The sequence below is a fragment of the Cherax quadricarinatus genome, chromosome 56 (assembly GCF_038502225.1).
Source record: "Cherax quadricarinatus isolate ZL_2023a chromosome 56, ASM3850222v1, whole genome shotgun sequence".
NCBI classification, from domain to species: domain Eukaryota; kingdom Metazoa; phylum Arthropoda; class Malacostraca; order Decapoda; family Parastacidae; genus Cherax; species Cherax quadricarinatus.
The window spans coordinates 21,461,740-21,482,196 of record NC_091347.1 but is presented as its reverse complement, the minus strand read 5'-3'; the positions used below and the strand labels follow the sequence as shown (position 1 = coordinate 21,482,196).

At 38.4% G+C, this 20,457-nt stretch overlaps 1 protein-coding gene across 1 annotated transcript in view; it reads left to right on the top strand.

The window, feature by feature from the left end:
• The window catches only part of LOC128700820 (polycystin family receptor for egg jelly-like), a 75,196-nt gene that overhangs the window by 32,842 nt on the left and 21,897 nt on the right, over positions 1-20,457 (top strand). The window contains exons 18-25 of the mRNA XM_070097181.1: positions 687-834; positions 2,277-2,448; positions 3,637-3,858; positions 9,822-10,041; positions 10,581-10,700; positions 15,473-15,635; positions 18,447-18,612; positions 19,100-19,234. Of these exons, the coding sequence (XP_069953282.1) occupies positions 687-834; positions 2,277-2,448; positions 3,637-3,858; positions 9,822-10,041; positions 10,581-10,700; positions 15,473-15,635; positions 18,447-18,612; positions 19,100-19,234 (1,346 nt within the window). The remainder of the gene's footprint in view (positions 1-686; positions 835-2,276; positions 2,449-3,636; positions 3,859-9,821; positions 10,042-10,580; positions 10,701-15,472; positions 15,636-18,446; positions 18,613-19,099; positions 19,235-20,457) is intronic.

The window sequence follows — 20,457 nt, the reverse complement described above, 5'->3', positions numbered from 1 at the left end:
AGCCTTAATTTTGAAAACAGCTTTTATGCTGTGAGAAAGCTACATAAAATTCCTTAATAATTTTCAGTTAAAAACTGTGTCTAATTATATCTTAAGTTCAAGCTCTAATATACATATTTTCCTCAACTTGTACACATGTTGCTGTCTCATTATATTAGTATAACCTAAGTTTTTAAAGTGGTGGAGAGATAAGCCAGATGGTCAGATGACCAAAAGCTCCAGTGGTGGGTCATCACATGACTAAGACCCACGGCAGGAAACACCTCTCCTGTTTCCTGACCAATCTTACCTAACCTGTAGCTGACTCAAGGGGTGGGGGAGGGGTATTGATCTTGCAGTTCAGTCTCAGACCAGGTACACTGGTCCATGGCCTTATTGGTAAAGCTGCCGGCTAGTTCCAGCTACAACCCTTTCCCTCCCCAGAATGTACAAACTATGGTAATAATATTGGTAGGATTACCGACAATATGTTAGGTATAAGGATTCACGTGCAACTAATGTGACATTTTATTGTGGCACCGTTTCACTCTTCAGGAGCTTTGTCAAGCCATTATGTAATGACTTGACAAAGCTCCTGGAGAGAGAAACGTTTCCACAACTAAATGTCGCATTAGTTGTACATGTGTCCGTTTACCTAACATACAAACTGTCAGTAACTATAGCTCCTGTCCTATGATTGCCTTCAGGGAGGAGACTATGACCTGGTGGTTGAAGGTTACAACACTGTCCAGGGGTGGGTTAGTTCAAACAACGTGACGATAACAGTCGTAATGGACCTCTCAGGTTTCGAACTGTCCGACGATGGGCGTATCATTGGTCCGGTAAGTGATAGCTGTTTTTTTCTGATATTCTTGTGTTGATAGTACATACTAGGGAAATTAATGAAGAAAGATTTTACATCGTTGTAAATTTAGACATGCTGTAAAAAGACTATTAGGAACTGTACCACAGATGGACAAAATTTAAATTTTGTATGTTTTAAACTGAGAAAGGTATCCCTGTATACCTTAACCCTACCTTCTTTTATAGTTCATACAGCAGGGATATGGAGGGCAGCCTTTAAATTCTAATGCAAGAAGATATAGAAATATGTATGCATGTGTAGGCATATATATGACTGTGTACTCACCTAGTTGCGGTTGCAGGGGTCAAGTCACAACTCCTGACCCCACACACTTTGGGTATGGATATATGTATGCTTGTGTGTATATTTGTAATTGCATGTACATATGTATATTTGTCTATATACACATGCTGCATAAACATCATTTGCTTCATTGCTTTTATTATTCTTTGAGAATATGAGTGAGGTCATTACATATAGCTTAATATTTCTTGTAGGTTTTAGGTAAAAACTCTCCACAGATGCCTCAACACACCACACTCATAGAAGGTACTCCTCCTTTGGGGTACCTTCTTGTAATTAGGTATAATCACTAGTGGGTACTCTAGTGTACCTTCTACTAATTAGGTACCATCTGTAGTACAGCTTCAGAGTTTCATGGCTCACGCAGAGAATCTCATTAAAATTGCATAAAGAGAAACTGTGCTTGAGAAATAAACTCTGAATTCACAAATAATGATGAAGGTGATATGGAGATGAAAAATTAAGTGTTAGTTTATGGGAAAAACAGGAAAGGTCTGAGAATTTTATTAATTTAATACTGGAGGTGGAAAGTACATTGCCTGCACTCTGAAAGAGGTTTTTGGGATATTTGCTGTTTAGAGGGACATCTAAACTCTCATATCTGCATGCCTCTGACAAGACAGTGATAGTGTGAATGATGGTGATAGTGTGAATGATGGTGATAGTGTTTCTTTTTCGCATCACCCTTCCTTGGTGGGAGACAGCCAGCGTGTTAAAAAAAATTCTTTTTCAACACTTCGGCTGTCTCCCACCGAGGCAGGGTGACCCAAAAAAAGAGAAAAACTTTCACCATCATTCACACATAATCACTGTTTTTGCAAAGGCATGCAGATATGACAGTTTAGATATCATAAAATAGTTCACTCAAATTTTTTTTTTTAACAAACTGGCTATATCCCACTGAGGCATGGTGACCTAAAAAGAAAAACAAAAGTTTCTCTTTTTAAATTTAGTAATGTATACAGGAGAAGGGGTTACTAGCCCATTGCTCCTGGCATTTTAGTTCCCTCTTACGACACGCATGGCTTACGGAACAAGAATTCTGTTCCACTTCCCCATAGAGAGTTCCTTCTAATGTAAAAACAAATCGTATTTGTATTTATTTTTTCCTCACAAAATGTTGTGAAAGTAGTGAATGCCAGTTTCACAGTGCTGCCACCAATGTCATGCATAGTGATAGACTACGGTGATAATAGCACTGAAGAGTCATTTGGTTATAAGGATATGTGTGTCAACAAGTTCAACAACACTATCTACATTGGCCCGAGTTCGAATCCCTTGTTGGTGAATCATACTTATACGTAAGTATTCCCGTCACGTTTGTATAGACCAACCCATCTCCTAGAAGAACGTTGGGTCTTTGTGACTATTTAAACCCATGGAAAAGTGAGACTGACATTAGATTGGAACATTTGTTTAGTTTTCTGTTTGATTATTCAAATTCAGATTTTTATTTCTTTTTATGAAGTACAGATTCTGTAGCTTACATGTTATGAAACATTGTTAGACATAGAAGAAAGCCACTAATATGTAGTGCATTGCTGATGGACTAATTCTAATGCTTGAAGACTTAAGAATTAGACATAGACTATTAAGTATGGTTTTGTATACAGTTAAATACAATCATATGAACAGTAAGAAAGGTAGCTAATGAACAATTAGTACAATATTGCAAGTATCACTTATTATTTAGAACTGATTCAGTGATCTTCAGTTTTGTGGAGTGATTGAATAGATAGTGAAGATATGGGAAGTTATTTAGTTACAGTAGAACTATAATGGGACAAGATGTGTAACAATTTTCTATGGGAGTTGAAGGAAGACTGGGAAAAAAAGCAGGGACAGAGTTAGATGAGCTGGTTTTGTTTGACATAGCTTATTTTAATTATATTAGAGATATGAGATACTTTTTAATAATATCTCTGAATTGATTGGCAGATAGGAGACACCTCAGTGCTCCAGGCATTGAATTCCAGATCTTAAGGGCTTTAATGTGGATTGAATTTTTGCATAGGTTGAGTCGGACACTGGGGATGTCAAAGAGGGTTTTGTGTCTTATGTTATGTCTGTGTGTTCTGTTGCAGCTGTCAATGTATTCACATGTTCACAAATATTTACAAATATAATCATACTTGAATCGGACACATATATACAGGCAGACCTCACTTATACAGCAGGTTAGGTTCCTGCTGTAAAGTAAAATGGCATTTTTTTTCATTAATTGCCTTAAAATATTTTCATCCTAGCTTATAGTGAGTGGTGAATATATTTAATGTAGGAAGTCTGCATAAATGGAGAATGGGTATAATTGAAAACTGCTGGGTTAGTGAAACACTGTAAAGCGGGATCCATTTGTATTACAATAAATTTTTTTTTATCAGAAGCAATGGGAGAAATTCTTCTGATTGTGGGTCTTAGTAAAATGATTATATATGCATTGGTGATTTTTTTTGGGGTTGGAAATTTATGTTTTTTCTCTTATACTCCAGTGCAGAGGGAATATACCAAGTAAGGGGGCTTGCTGTGGATCTGAGATATTCCTTCAATGCTGAGCTGCAGGTCGTGATTGCAAACTTGCCTTGCAATATGCCAGATGTTCAGATAGTCAATAAAGCTCCATTGTTCACCCAGCCAGAGACAAACTGGAAATCCATGCCATTTGTAAAGTCTACTAAAGCAAAAATTGAGTGTAATAAAACTGTACCAGTAAGGTAAGATTGAATTGTTCCAGTCACACTGTACCATGCAATCATGCAACCTTATTTATTTCTATGGTATTCAGAATGTAGTTTACATGTATTAAAATATTGTTAAGCACAAAAGAAAACCAATAGCATGCAGTGCATTTTGGTCAGACTAATACTAATGTTTACAGACTACCTAAAACTAGACATAGGTTATTGAGTAGTAGTTTTTTAATGCATAAAAGAATGAGGTAGCTAAGTGAACAATAGTATAGTTTTAAGTATGCATTAATACTTTAAACTGATTCAGTGATCTTAAGTTAACTGGGTTTTCTTAAGGATATATTGAGAAAAAATAAAAAAGCACAATACTATTACTGGAGTAACACACAAATAACCCATATACAGTGGACCCCCGCTTAACGATCACCTCCCAATGCGACCAATTATGTAAGTGCGTTTGTACGTGTATGTTTGGGGGTCTGAAATGGACTAATCTACAATGGAAATAAGTCACTCTGTCTGACTTTTTTGGGTTATCCTAGGTTCTCTACACACATGCTGCTATGTATGATAATTCTATGTAACTGTATTTGTGTATACCTGAATAAACTTACTTACTTACTTACTTACTAATATTCCTTATGGGAACAAATTCGGTCAGTACTGGCACCTGAACATACTTCTGGAATGAAAAAATATCGTTAACCGGGGGTCCACAGTATAGGAGAATGAAACTTATGAGGATGTTTTGGTCCGACTGGGACCATTAACTAGTCACTAGTAAGTGGTTCAGGTCGGACCGAAGTGTCGTCACAAGTTTAATTTTCACATATGAGGGTTATTTTTGATATGTTGAATTTTTCTAGTAGTTTTATTAGTGTTATACAATATCTGCCAAATAAATTTACTCAGTTTATTTTATACTGAGGCTTCCCAATTTGGAATACACACAAATGTAACTTGATAATTTCTCAAAATACACGTACCATATTTTCCAGCATATAAGGAGTGCTTTTTTTTCACACTGCCTTGGAAAAACCAGCATGTGTCTTATATGCTCAAGGTTAGGGTTAAGGGTAGGCTTTGGGTTATGCTTTAATAGTTGTTTACTAATGTTACATTACAACTGCTTGGAAATATAGTCTTGTATACTCGTCCACCTTATATGCTGGAAAATATGGTATGTAGGAACTTTGGAACCAGTCATATGTACACATCTGTCTGTGTTTCAGTCGTTAACATATATGAGTTCATCTACACAAGTGTGTATGTATATGTTGTTATACATATGTCAGCTTGGATCCTGTTATATGTATACATGTCTCTTTTGCCACTCATATGGCTTATATATAATTTCACTTTACACATCATAGCAGAAGGGCCACTAGTCTTTTTTCCTCCTGTTATCTATTCTGTCCTTCCCTAATCTTTTTTTCCCCTCCTTTCCATGTCTTTTGGTTATTGATCTTTGTTTACCTGAAGTTTACCTGGAGAGAGTTCCGGGGGTTAACGTCCCCGCGGCCCGGTCTGTGACCAGGCCTCCTGGTGGATCAGAGCCTGATCAACCAGGCTGTTACTGCTGGCTGCATGCAATCCAACGTACGAACCACAGCCTGGCTGGTCAGGTACCGACTTTAGGTGCTTGTCCAGTGCCAGCTTGAAGACTGCCAGGGGTCTATTGGTAACCCCCCCTTATGTATGCTGGAAGGCAGTTGAACAGTCTCGGGCCCCTGACACTTATTGTATGGTCTCTTAACGTGCTAGTGACACCCCTGCTTTTCATTGGGGGGATGGTGCATCGTCTGCCAAGTCTTTTGCTTTCGTAGTGAGTGATTTTCGTGTGCAAGTTCGGTACTAGTTCCTCTAGGATTTTCCAGGTGTATATAATCATGTATCTCTCCCGCCTGCATTCCAGGGAATACAGTTTTAGGAACCTCAAGCGCTCCCAGTAACTGAGGTGTCAAGCTACCACTATAGGTATTCTTAAGATAAATTATAATAGTGCTCACTGTAAATTTATTTAGCAATTTTTGAAGTACAGTAAGTGTTACTCACATGTGTACAAAGTACTTTTATAAAATAATGAATGTATTACAAGGTAAACCCTGAAGATGGGACACTACATAACTCCACCACTGTGACTACAGATTTGTGGTTTTTCTGGTAACTTGCTGTTGGAGTGTGAGCAAATTAACATTAATGAAGGGATTCAGGAAGCCTGGTTAATTGAGGTGGGAAGTACAGTGCTTGCACTCTGAAGGATGGGTGTATGTTGCAGCTCAAAAGTTCATTTTGGCAAGATGAATACAGGTCGGCCATCACTAATCCAGCAATCAGTTATCTGGTTCCATCAGTAATCTGGCACTAATTTTGGCTAGCATAATTTCAAATTTCACCATTATATTGACTTAAATCATTATACCAATTCAAATTTTATCATTATACTGACTCAGAAATTGTGCAGATGGTTGTAAATCCACAGCAGCAAGCCAGTGGAGGAGAAAGCAGTGATGAAAATGAGGACGATGTAGTAGAAAGAGTCTCTATTGATAGGTTAATTATGTGTATTCTAACCTAACCACTCTGTAATCTGGCAAACTCACTAATCTTGCACACTTCAGGTCCCAGTGATGCCGGATTAGTGATGGCCGACCTGTATTAAATAAGTGTCAATAAATGAATTTTCTTCTTTGGGTCATCTTACCTTGGTGGAAAGTTGCTAATATGGTAAAAAAAAAATGAGTAATTTTCTTGTTTTACTTCTTTAACCCGTAAACGGTCCAAACGGATATACATATGTATGTTTTTTCAACATTTGAAAGTATGTAAAAAAAGTAGATCTTCTTTTTTTTTTTTACATTTGAAAATGTGTAAAAAAACTTTGATCTGCTTTTTTTTTTTTTTTTTTTTTTTTTTTATTGAAAATATGTAAAAAACGTAGATCTACTTTTGGAGCACTACGCATGTGAACGTAGATCTGCTTGGACAGTTTAAGGGTTAACCTATAGGACGAACTAGCTGTTTTTCAAGTGGGCATTTAAATTTGTCCAACAATGGTTCAAACAATGTTTTCATAAACAACTGTAGCAATGGTTTACTGTAATTCAAAGCTTTACCAAACGTATGTTTTTTCCCTTCTTCAGTGAACCAGTCATATCTCATCAAGGCAGGGTGACCTAAAAAGAAAAACAAAAGTGTTTCTTTTTAATTTTAATAATTTATACAGGAGAACGGGTAACTAACCCCTTGCTCCCAGTATTTTAGATGGATCTATAATTTCCTCACTAACAGAACACAGAGAGTAGTAATCAACAGAGTAAAGTCCGAGGCAGCTACTGTGAAAAGCTCTGTTCCACAAGGCACAGTACTAGCTCCCATCTTGTTCCTCATCCTCATATCCGACATAGACAAGGATGTCAGCCACAGCACCGTGTCTTCCTCTGCAGATGACACCCGAATCTGCATGACAGTGTCTTCCATTGCAGACACTGCAAGGCTCCAGGCGGACATCAACCAAATCTTTCAGTGGGCTGCAGAAAACAATATGAAGTTCAACGATGAGAAATTTCAATTACTCAGATATGGTAAACATGAGGAAATTAAATCTTCATCAGAGTACAAAACAAATTCTGGCCACAAAATAGAGCGAAACACCAATGTCAAAGACCTGGGAGTGATTATGTCGGAGGATCTCACCTTCAAGGAACATAACATTGTATCAATCGCATCTGCTAGAAAAATGACAGGATGGATTACCTGGAGTTTACCTGGAGAGAGTTCCGGGGGTCAACACCCCCACGGCCCGGTCTGTGACCAGGCCTCCTGGTGGATCAGAGCCTGATCAACCAGGCTGTTGCTGCTGGCTGCACGCAAACCAACGTACGAGCCACAGCCCGGCTGGTCAGGAACCAACTTTAGGTGCTTGTCCAGTGCCAGCTTGAAGACTGCCAGGGGTCTGTTGGTAATCCCCCTTATGTATGCTGGGAGGCAGTTGAACAGTCTCGGGCCCCTGACACTTATTGTATGGTCTCTTAACGTCCTAGTGACACCCATGCTTTTCATTGGGGGGATGTTGCATCGTCTTCAAAACTAGGAAGGCCAAGCCCATGATGACACTCTTCAGGTCACTTGTTCTATCTAGGCTGGAATATTGCTGCACACTAACAGCACCTTTCAAGGCAGGTGAAATTGCTGACCTAGAAAATGTACAGAGAACCTTCACGGCGCGCATAACGGAGATAAAATGCCTCAATTACTGGGAGCGCTTGAGGTTCCTAAACCTGTATTCCCTGGAACGCAGGCGGGAGAGATACATGATTATATACACCTGGAAAATCCTAGAGGGACTAGTACTGAACTTGCACACGAAAATCACTCACTACGAAAGCAAGAGACTTGGCAGACGATGCAACATCCCCCCAATGAAAAGCAGGGGTGTCACTAGCACGTTAAGAGACCATACAATAAGTGTCAGGGGCCCGAGACTGTTCAACTGCCTCCCAGCATACATAAGGGGGATTACCAACAGACCCCCGGCAGTCTTCAAGCTGGCACTGGACAAGCACCTAAAGTCGGTTCCTGACCAGCCGGGCTGTGGCTCGTACGTTGGTTTGCGTGCAGCCAGCAGTAACAGCCTGGTTGATCAGGCTCTGATCCACCAGGAGGCCTGGTCACAGACCGGGCCGCGGGGGCGTTGACCCCCGGAACTCTCTCCAGGTAAACTCCAGGCCTCCTACGGCATGTTAACTTTGCCAGATGGACTATTGTCAAATCTGTGTCATTATGTATTGGATTACAATAAAATTTAATGAATTCAAAGACAACTCGCTCAGAAATGTTCAAGATAAGTCAAAGTATTTTATCCACAGTGGTATATTACAAACCATTCTGGAAAAATACTCTCACTTTGCTCACTGTAAATAAAGCTAATCTTCGCATTTAATAACTCATTGCAATTGTGATCAGGTGTAGACATGTAAAGAGTTCATTACCTTTGTAACTTGTTCAGCTATCAAAACTTTGGGGCCCAGTCCCTGGACCCATTAAGTACCTCTGTAATCTTTTTGACTACCCCCCACAGGATGGAGTGCATAATAAAGATATTAAACGAACTCTTACGACATGCATGGCTTATGGCTTGCTCCTCTTGGTACTCTGCCTTGACAAAAAAACTGAAAGATAGACTGCAAATCACCCAGAACAAAATCGTAAGATTCATCCTGGGGCTGGGACCAAGAGAACATGTAGGCCAGGATGAATTACAGCAGTTGGATATGCTGAATGTTGAAGACAGAGTAAAACAACTGAAGCTAAATCATGTTTATAAAATTGCTCACAAACAATGTCCAGAATATCTTGCTGTCAATTTTGTCAAGGTTGGGAACCAAAGCAATCATAGTACTAGGGGGAGAGAGCACAACTTTGTAGTACCCACAGTCAGTGGCCAGGCTTCAAACACCTTTTATTGTACAGCAATAAAGGAATGGAACAGACTACCCGCACATGTCAAAGCCAGTCATAGCGTGAACCAGTTCAAGAAGAGTGCCAAAAGGTGTCTGATGAATGTAGCTACAGAAAGGGAGGGGAATGATTTTCTATTTTTTAGCTAACATACGTGTAAATTTTACCTTATTCCTTGTAATGACCCTCGTATTGTAGATAGTCTTAATGACCTTGGTGTAGCAGATAGTCTTTTTAGTATGATAATAAGATGTTATCTTCATTGTAGAATAATAAGAAAATATTATAACCTTTATACTATAATAGGTAAAAGGACCCCAATGGAAATAAGTCACTCTGTCTGACTTTTTTGGGTTATCCTAGGTTCTCTACACATATGCTGCTATGTATGATAATTCTATGTAACTGTATTTGTGTATACCTGAATAAACTTACTTACTTACTTACTTATGGAGGAAGAATTAAAAAATGTATGTATCTCTTCAGATATTTTCTCCCTCTTAACATATTATCTGTATGTGTTTTAGCCGCTGGTGGAGTATTCTTCAAGTTAACAGTACTACTGGAGAGCCACAAATGGATGTTGTTGTGGAGAATATTCTGTCATCATGGAACTACTCACAGCTGCAGATCCCACCATTGTTCCTGGACCTGGGAGTGTACCAGCTCTCATACTGGATTCGACTGAATGCTTCAAAAGTCTTTCCACTCCAGAGGGCAGATTATACATATCTTAAAATTACCCCAGTTAGTCTGAATATGTTTTCAGTATACAGTGGACCCCCGCTTAACGATCACCACCAAATGCGACCAATTATGTAAGTGTATTTATGTAAGTGCGTTTGTATGTGTATGTTTGGGGGTCTGAAATGGACTAATCTACTTCACAATATTCCTTATGGGAAAAAATTCGGTCAGTACTGGCACCTGAACATACTACTGGAATGAAAAAAGTTCGTTAACCGGGGGTCCACTGTATTTCATTTGCTAGAAGTTTTTTTTAGAATACTTGCATAAATATATCAAAGCACTACAATGTATGATACACCAGTAGATCATATATAGAGACAAAAAGATGACAAGAAATATGTGATATCTTAATATGCAATTTAACCACAGTTAAAGGAAATTAAATTTATAGTGCTTTCACAAACTCTGTCACATTCTAGCTGTTCCAAGAATGTAATGGAGAGGTCACAGAAGTGTCTGGAATCTAATTATTCTGTATTCCATTATGGTTAAATTACTTACATATTCTATTCTGAGGTTTGCATTTTTTTTCATAGTCACCCCTGAGAGCAGTGATTATGGATGGGTCAGTGTTCAGTGTGAGCCGTGGCTATGGTCAGTCCCTGGTTCTCAGTCCTCAAGAACTCTCTGTTGACCCTGATAACCCATCTGATCAGGTTTGTTAAAATGTTGATTTGTTTTTTCTTAACAATAATTTTTTTCAATGCACTGGCCATATCCCACTGAGGCAGGGTGACCTTAGAAGAAAAATAAAAGTTTTTCCTTTTAAATTTTGTAATTTATACAGGAGTTACTAGCCCTTGGCTCCCTGCATTTCAGTTGCCTCTTACGACACGCATGGCTTACGAGGGAAGTGTTTAAATGTGTATAAATCATACAGCTTCTTGGAAATGGGAGGTAATCAGGTTTGAATACAAAGAAGGGGAGGAGTGCTCCAATTCCTCAGATCTTGAACTCTTCAGCACTGAAGATCACCAACTTCCCAAGATGCAGTTCCTATTGTAGTACTGGCATCTTATCTCTCTCTCTCTCTCTCACTCTCTCTCTCTCTTGTTCAATACTGATCAGTCTTGCTTATACTTCTTGTTAGTCCCCTTAGAGTTTATCATCCCACATTGACAGCAGTCTGAAATCAATACCTCTGATACCTCTTTAGTTGTAGTTTCTACATATTGTTTCTGCGTATTGTTTCTACAGAAGTTAGGGTTTATTTTGCCTAAAAGAGGAATTAAAGGTGAATTTTTATAGTACGTATATATGTATGCACCTGGAGAAGAGAGAAGTGTAGAGGAGAGAGAGAGATTTTGGGAAATGTTGAGTGAATGCGTGGGGAGTTTTGAATCAAGTGTGAGAGTAATGGTGGTTGGGGATTTCAATGCTAAAGTGGGTAAAAATGTTACGGAGGGAGTAGTAGGTAAATTTGGGGTGCCAGGGGTAAATGTAAATGGGGAGCCTTTAATTGAGCTATGTGTAGAAAGAGATTTGGTAATAAGTAATACATATTTTATGAAAAAGAGGATAAATAAATATACAAGGTATGATGTAGCATGTAATGAAAGTAGTTTGTTAGATTATGTATTGGTGGATAAAAGGTTGATGGGTAGGCTCCAGGATGTACATGTTTATAGAGGGGCAACTGATATATCGGATCATTATTTAGTTGTAGCTACAGTTAGAGTAAGAGGTAGATGGGAAAAGAGGAAGGTGGCAACAACAAGTAAGAGGGAGGTGAAAGTGTATAAACTAAGGGAGGAGGAAGTTCGGGTGAGATATAAGCGACTATTGGCAGAAAGGTGGGCTAGTGCAAAGATGAGTAGTGGGGGGGGGGGGTTGAAGAGGGTTGGAATAGTTTTAAAAATACAGTATTAGAATGTGAGGCAGAAGTTTGTGGTTATAAGAGGGTGGGGGCAGGAGGAAAGAGGAGTGATTGGTGGAATGATGAAGTAAAGGGTGTGATAAAAGAGAAAAAGGTAGCTTATGAGAGGTTTTTACAAAGTAGAAGTGTTATAAGAAGAGCGGAGTATATGGAGAGTAAAAGAAAGGTGAAGAGAGTGGTGAGAGAGAGAGTGCAAAAGGAGAGCAGATGATAGAGTGGGAGAGGCACTGTCAAGAAATTTTAATGAAAATAAGAAAAAAATTTGGAGTGAGTTAAACAAGTTAAGAAAGCCTAGGAAAAGTATGGATTTGTCAGTTAAAAACAGAATAGGGGAATTAGTAGATGGGGGGAGGGAGGTATTAGGTAGATGGCGAGAATATTTTAAGGAACTTTTAAATGTTGAGGAAGAAAGGGAGGCAGTAATTTCATGCACTGGCCAGGGAGGCATACCATCTTTTAGGAGTGAAGAAGAGCAGAATGTAAGTGTGGGGGAGGTACGTGAGGCATTACGTAGAATGAAAGGGGGTAAAGCAGCTGGAACTGATGGGATCGTGACAGAAATGTTAAAAGCAGGGGGGGGATAAAGTGTTGGAGTGGTTGGTACTTTTGTTTAATAAATGTATGAAAGAGGGGAAGGTACCTAGGGATTGGCGGAGAGCATGTATAGTCCCTTTATGTAAAGGGAAAGGGGACAAAAGAGATTGTAAAAATTATAGAGGAATAAGTTTACTGAGTATACCAGGAAAAGTGTATGGTAGGGTTATAATTGAAAGAATTAGAGGTAAGACAGAATGTAGGATTGCAGATGAGCAAGGAGGGTTCAGAGTGGGTAGGGGATGTGTAGATCAAGTGTTTACATTAAAGCATATATATGAACAGTATTTAGATAAAGGTAGGGAAGTTTTTATTGCATTTATGGATTTAGAAAAGGCATATGATAGAGTGGATAGAGGAGCAATGTGGCAGATGTTGCAAGTATATGGAATAGGTGGTAAGTTACTAAATGCTGTTAAGAGTTTTTATGAGGATAGTGAGGCTCAGGTTAGGGTGTGTAGAAGAGAGGGAGAATACTTCCCGGTAAAAGTAGGTCTTAGACAGGGATGTGTAATGTCACCATGGTTGTTTAATATATTTATAGATGGGGTTGTAAAAGAAGTAAATGCTAGGGTGTTCGGGAGAGGGGTGGGATTAAATTATGGGGAATCAAATTCAAAATGGGAATTGACACAGTTACTTTTTGCTGATGATACTGTGCTTATGGGAGATTCTAAAGAAAAATTGCAAAGGTTAGTGGATGAGTTTGGGAATGTGTGTAAAGGTAGAAAGTTGAAAGTGAACATAGAAAAGAGTAAGGTGATGAGGGTATCAAATGATTTAGATAAAGAAAAATTGGATATCAAATTGTGGAGGAGGAGTATGGAAGAAGTGAATGTTTTCAGATACTTGGGAGTTGACGTGTCGGCGGATGGATTTATGAAGGATGAGGTTAATCATAGAATTGATGAGGGAAAAAAGGTGAGTGGTGCGTTGAGGTATATGTGGAGTCAAAAAAACGTTATCTATGGAGGCAAAGAAGGGAATGTATGAAAGTATAGTAGTACCAACACTCTTATGTGGATGTGAAGCTTGGGTGGTAAATGCAGCAGCGAGGAGACGGTTGGAGGCAGTGGAGATGTCCTGTCTAAGGGCAATGTGTGGTGTAAATATTATGCAGAAAATTCGGAGTGTGGAAATTAGGAAAAGGTGTGGAGTTAAAAGCATTAGTCAGTGGGCAGAAGAGGGGATGTTGAGGTGGTTTGGTCATTTAGAGAGAATGGATCAAAGTAGAATGACATGGAAAGCATATAAATCTATAGGGGAAGGAAGTCGAGGTAGGGGTCATCCTCGAAAGGGTTGGAGAGAGGGGGTAAAGGAGGTTTTGTGGGCGAGGGGCTTGGACTTCCAGCAAGCGTGCGTGAGCGTGTTAGATAGGAGTGAATGGAGACGAATGGTACTTGGGACCTGATGATCTGTTGGAGTGTGAGCAGGGTAATATTTAGTGAAGGGATTCAGGGAAAATGGTTATTTTCATATAGTCGGACTTGAGTCCTGGAAATGGGAAGTACAATGCCTGCACTTTAAAGGAGGGGTTTGGGATATTGGCAGTTTGGAGGGATATGTTGTGTATCTTTATACATATATGCTTCTAAATTGTTGTATTCTGAGCATCTCTGCAAAAACAGTGATAATGTGTGAGTGTGGTGAAAGTGTTGAATGATGATGAAAGTATTTTCTTTTTGGGGATTTTCTTTCTTTTTTGGGCCACCCTGCCTCAGTGGGATATGGCCGGTTTGTTGAAAGAAAAGATTTATACAGAGATACACACTTCTCAGTACAGTGGACCCCCGCATAATGATCACCTCCCAATGCGACCAATTATGTAAGTGTATTTATGTAAGTGCGTTTGTACGTGTATGTTTGGGGGTCTGAAATGGACTAATCTACTTCACAATATTCCTTATGGGAACAAATTCAGTCAGTACTGGCACCTGAACATACTTCTGGAATGAAAAAATATCGTTAACCAGGGGTCTACTGTATATTTACACTGAGATGTATACTCTTGAGTCCTCTTGGTTGAGTAATTAGGATTAAAGGCTGTCAGTCTCATGAGGGTCATTAAGTCTGCATGTAACCTGTTCGTCATCATTTAGGAATGCTGTATTTTAATCCCTGAAAGAGGAATTAAAACAAACTCTAAGTCTATATACATTGAGAGGTAAACATCTTATTGTATACAACTTAACTCTTCGTTATCGTCACTCTTCTTAACCCTTAAACTGTCCAAACAGATCGACGTTCAAATCCGTAGTGTTCCAAAAGTAGATTACGTTTTTTTACGTATTTTCAAAAATAACAAAAAAAAAAATGTAGATAAAAGTTTTTTTTACACATTTTTAAATGTAAAACAAGAAAGAAGATCTACATTTTTTTACATACTTTTAAATGTTGAAAAAACGTATACATGTATATACGTTTGGACCATTTAAGGGTTAATAACAAAGTTCTTGACTGCATGCATTTTTTTTTTTTGTAATTGTATTTAGGAATTAAAAATATGACAGTAAAATTTAGAGACTTCAAATTTTTCTAAATATCATTTTTTTAACACACCAGCTGTCTTCCACTGAGACAGGACAACCCAAAAAAAGGAGAAACACATAAAAGAAGAAACATATTTACCATCACTCACTCTACTGCTGTCTTGACAAAGCTGCACCAATACTACAGTTCAGATGCCCCTCCAGAGTACAAATATTCCTCCCCCCATACTTCAGAGTGCAGGCACTGTTCTTCCAGAACTCAAGTCTTGCTAACCAGTTTCTGTGAATCCTTTCATAAATATTACACTGCTTACACCCCAACAGTACATCAAATCATAAGAACTACTCGCCTCCACTCACTTGTATGTAACACACTCGCATACATCTATTGGATCTCCAAGCCCCTCGCATTTTATATTTTACATGTGACTGTGTGTAACACTGATTTTTTTTTTATTTTTTGCCTCAGAACTTTACCGTTACATGGTGGTGTCGGCAAATATCCCCGATAATGGAATCATACCAAGTGAACAGTACTACCGGCATGACATTGGTTTACAACTTACAAACAGTGCCCGCTCCAAGAGCTGCACAAAATCTAACTAAAAGAGGATGCTTTGGCATGGGTGCAGGTAATGGCAAATGATTAAAAATAAAGATATTTGTGTTCATTAGAATGCATAGAGCTTCCTGTGAATGGGTTTACAATTTGCATAGTTACAGGTTGGTTTGTTACAGGTTGTCTGATTACAGGTTGAATGGTTACAGGTTCAAGAATACATTATACTGCATATTCTAAGAAAAGTCCATTTTTATTTAAAGCATTCTTAATTTATCACTGATTAAAGTTTTTTTTTTTTTTTTTTTTTTTTTTTTTTTTTTTTTTTTTTTTTTTTTTTTTTTTTTGTACACATCGGCTGATTCCCACCAAGGCAGGGTGGCCTGAAAAAGAAAAACTTTCATCATCATTCACTCCATCACTGTCTTGCCAGAGGGGTGCTTTACACTACAGTTATGAAACTGCAACATTAACACCCCTCCTTCAAAGTGCAGGCACTGTACTTCCCATCTCCAGGACTCAAGTCCGGCCTGCCGGTTTCCCTGAACCCCTTCATAAATGTTACTTTGTTCACACTCCAACAGCACGTTGAGTATTAAAACCCATTTGCCTCCATTCACTCTTATCAAATAAGCTCATGCATACTTGCTGGAAGTCCAAGCCCCTCTCACACAAAACCTCCTTTACCCCCCTCCCTCCAACCTTTAATAGGCAGAGCCCAACCCTGCCTTCCCTCCACTACAGATTTATGCACTCTTGAGGTCATTCTGTTTTGTTCCATTCTCTCTACATGTCTGAACCACCTCAACAACCCTTCCTCAGCCCCCTGGATAATAGTTTTGGTAATACCGCACCTTCTCTTAATTTCCAAACTACAAATTCTCTGCATTATATTCACACCACACATTGCCCTCAGACATGACATCTCCACTGCCTCCAACCTTCTTCTCATTGCAACATTCATCACCCATGCTTCACACCCATATAGTAGTGTTGGTATAACTATACTCACATACATTCCCTTCTTTGCTTCCATGGACAAAGTTCTTTGTCTCCACAGACTCCTAAGTGCACCACTCACCCTTTTCCTCTCATCAATTCTATGATTCACATCATCCTTCATAGACCCATCCGCTGACAAGTCCACTCCTAAATATCTGAATACATTCACCTCCTCCATACTCTCTCTCTCCAATCTGATATCCAATCTTTTGTCACCTAATCTTTTTGTTATCCTCATCACTTTACTCTTTCCTATATTCACTTTTAATTTTCTTCTTTTACATACCCTACCAAATTCATGTATTTTCTTTATTGCCATACACCCTGCCCACAGGATGGGTATTGAAATTCAAATTTTTATTTCTTTGCATTGTATACAATGTGTGATTTACATGTTATAAATTGTTGTTAAGCAAAAAAAAAAAAAAGCCACTAACATGCCTGAACATTTCAGGCAGACTAATAAAAGAATAAGAATAAAGGCTACAATGTGTAATTACAGTTTTGGTTTTCTAATTACAAAGAAAACCACTATCATGCCAGGGCATTTCGGGCAGACTAATCCTAGTACATAATAACAACTTAAATCTAAACAAGATAAGAGTGGTTAACTTTTATTAAAGTCTTTTATTTAATCTTAATACTAATGCGAGGTAGTCAAGGCGGAGGCTTGTAAGAATAATCTTGAACACTGCTTAAAACTAGACATAGCTTATGGACTGGTCAATTTCAGTTATTCATTATTTTACAGTATTACAAAACAAAGGTAGCCAAAAATTTTATAATTAGTATGGGGTGCATAATAAAGATATTAAAGTGAACTAACCATATACTCTGCCCACAGGATGGGTATCTTAAGTTGGTCTTAAGCCTCCTCGAAATGCTCTGCACATACAAGGGCTTTTAGCATGTTCACCAAATTGTTACACTCCTCTGTACAAACATGCATCATGCTAAAATAAACTTTGTGTTGTTTTTATATTAAAGTGAGCTAACCATATACTCTGCCCACAGGATGGGTATAGAGTGCATAATAAAGTTATTTAACTAAACTAACCATATACCCTGTGGTAGATTCATTTACTGTAGCTAACACCAGTCAGAATTTTGTCTTTTAACTTTCTCAGTTATATAATATATTGTTGGTCATTATCAGGATTTTCGTAACAATAAGTACTTCGCTTGTTATGGCCTCTTTATTTTGAAAATATCTTTATTATTATTATCTGTTGAGGCACCAAACTGAGTAAGACTGGTGGATAATGTTGGAGGTCAAATATAACTGATTCCTGGATAATCATTGATCTGCTGTATGCAGTGGCATGGCATCAGGTATCCTCTTGCCTTTATTTCAATATCAGCAATTCTATGTTTAACTATTTATGCAATTATTATTATTAATATTATTATTTGTTTATCACACCAGCCATCTCCCATCAATGTAGGGTGACCCGAAAAAGTAGAAAAAGTTTTTCTTTTTTAAATTAGTAATTTATACAGAAGGGGTTGCTAGCCCCTTGCTCCTGGCATTTTAGTCACCTTATGACACGCATGGCCTATTAAGTCCCAGTACACCAGTATTTGGAATTAAAGTACTTTCGACTGGTGGTGAACATGTGACATACATCCTTAATCACCCTTGTGTGTTGATAGGAATTTAAGTCCAATTAATCAACTAACCATCATAGGTTTAGTTCATCCTGTTAGTATCTTTCTTTCAACACTCTGGCTGTATCCCACTGAGGCAGGGTGGCCCAAAAGGAAAAACAAAAGTTAGTATATTAATAATAATTAATAACTGAAAGTTTTTCTTTTTCGGGCCACCCTGCCTTGGTGGGAGACGGCCGATGTGTTAATAAAAAAAATAAATAATAACCAACAGGCACTCTGAAGTACAGCTACGGGGACATGAACTTAAATACTTCAAGTTTTTACCTGCATGACGCAACTTATGAAATTATGGTGTGGGTTGTGAAGGATACGAGAGCGGCGAACGCTTCTGTGCAAGTGGGTGTCACTCTTCAAATCCCCCCCAGCATCGTTATACAGTGAGTTGTGTTGCTTTCTTGGTACTTATTTGAAGTGTATTTACAGAGGTATGTATTTGTGTGTATACACTGAGTTGTGTGTACTGTGTATATACACAGATGTATATACAGAGATGTTTATGCACAGATGTATATGCACATGTATATGCACAAATGTATATGCACAGATGTAAATTGTACACCGAGAGCTGTGTATCTTACTGTGTATATACAGAGATGTGTATCTGTGCAAATACAGAGAGGTGTGCATCACACCATACCTGTACATACACTGAGAGCTCAGGCTGACTCCTATTTTAGAAATTAGCACTCATTAATGTTGGTGCACAGGTGAATTGCAGCCTTAATGGCTCATATCCTTTAAACCTATACCTGGAGTATACCTGGAGGGGGTTTTGGGGATCAGCACCCCAATGACCCGGTCTACAACCAGGCCTCGCAGTGGATCAGGGCCTGATCAACCATTTTTTTTTTATCTCTTCTGAAGGTGTGTGGATGTATCAATTTGCTACCCGTACAACGGCGGCATCCTTGTAAATCCATCTTCCCGAATGGCACTCGTCGGCACCTGTGTGTCTCAGTGCGGCAAAACACTGGCTCTTCAGTGGACGTACATGGATATGTAAGTCTCCTCTTACTTCATCATCACTTGCTCCATCACTGTCTTGCCAGAGGGGCACCAATACTACAGTTCAAAAACTGTAACGTGTCCCACCCCTCTACATATAACCATATACGTATTGTGACAGTAATATTGCATGTCCATCTTGAGCCTCGTGCTTGTACATTTATAATCATTTTTTCTAAATATCAGTATTAGAACAAAAACTTTTCAGCTAAAGAAGACACTCAGTATATATGTACATGTATACACTGAAGCATGAACAATATATCTGAGTCCATGCAGTGACGTTAATCTGCATGTAATATTCACTGAGAGGTATATAACAAGAAGTGTGTATCACTGTATATATACAGAGATGCACATCTTGCTGTTTTTCCGTTAAGTGATGTATATTTCATTTCTGAGTGTATATATATACCAAGAGGCATATATTTCAGTATATGTACTGTGAGATGTGCATTTTTCTTTGTATTGTATACATTGAAAGGTGATTATTGGTAAAATTGATTGGTAAACATATTATCTCATATGAGGCTAAGAGGGGTGGCTAAAGTAAGTATTTTTGACTGTGAAAATAGATCCCCAAGCAGTGTATATAGCAAGGCCAAACCCATGGAGAAAGTTTTCAAATATACTGTTTTTTTAGGTAGACAATGGCATAAGCCACTGCCTATTTAAAAAATATAGATATAAATAAGAAAGAGCAGAGGACTAGGACAGTACCTTGTGGCACTCCAACAACTACAGGCTGAGTAGTAGAGATCACACCATTTTTTTTTTCAGGGTTTGACAAGGTTAAGGATCCCTAGCTTTATTGACAAGTTATTTACAGGTTAAGGATTCCTAACTTTATTGGCAAGTTAAGAGCTGTTACCTACATCAGCTCATTTGGTATCTATCACTAAGATAAGACTTTAGGTAGTTGAGGGAGTGCCCTCTGACCTCGTAATGTTCTAGTTTTAGGTGCAAGAGATTGTGGTCTACTGTATCAAATGCTTTCCATAGGTCCATGAAAACCCCCAGAGAGTACTCATTTATTTCAAGTGCTATATATAGTAGTTCGAGCATCTGAATAGTTGCATCAGGTAGGTAAGTAATGAGTGTACTGTATGTGTATTTTACTTTTTTATTGTTTTTAATACCTAGTTGATGGTAGGATTGCTGGTTTCTTTTTCTGTCTCATAAACACGCTAGATAACAGGGATATCTTGCTACTCCTA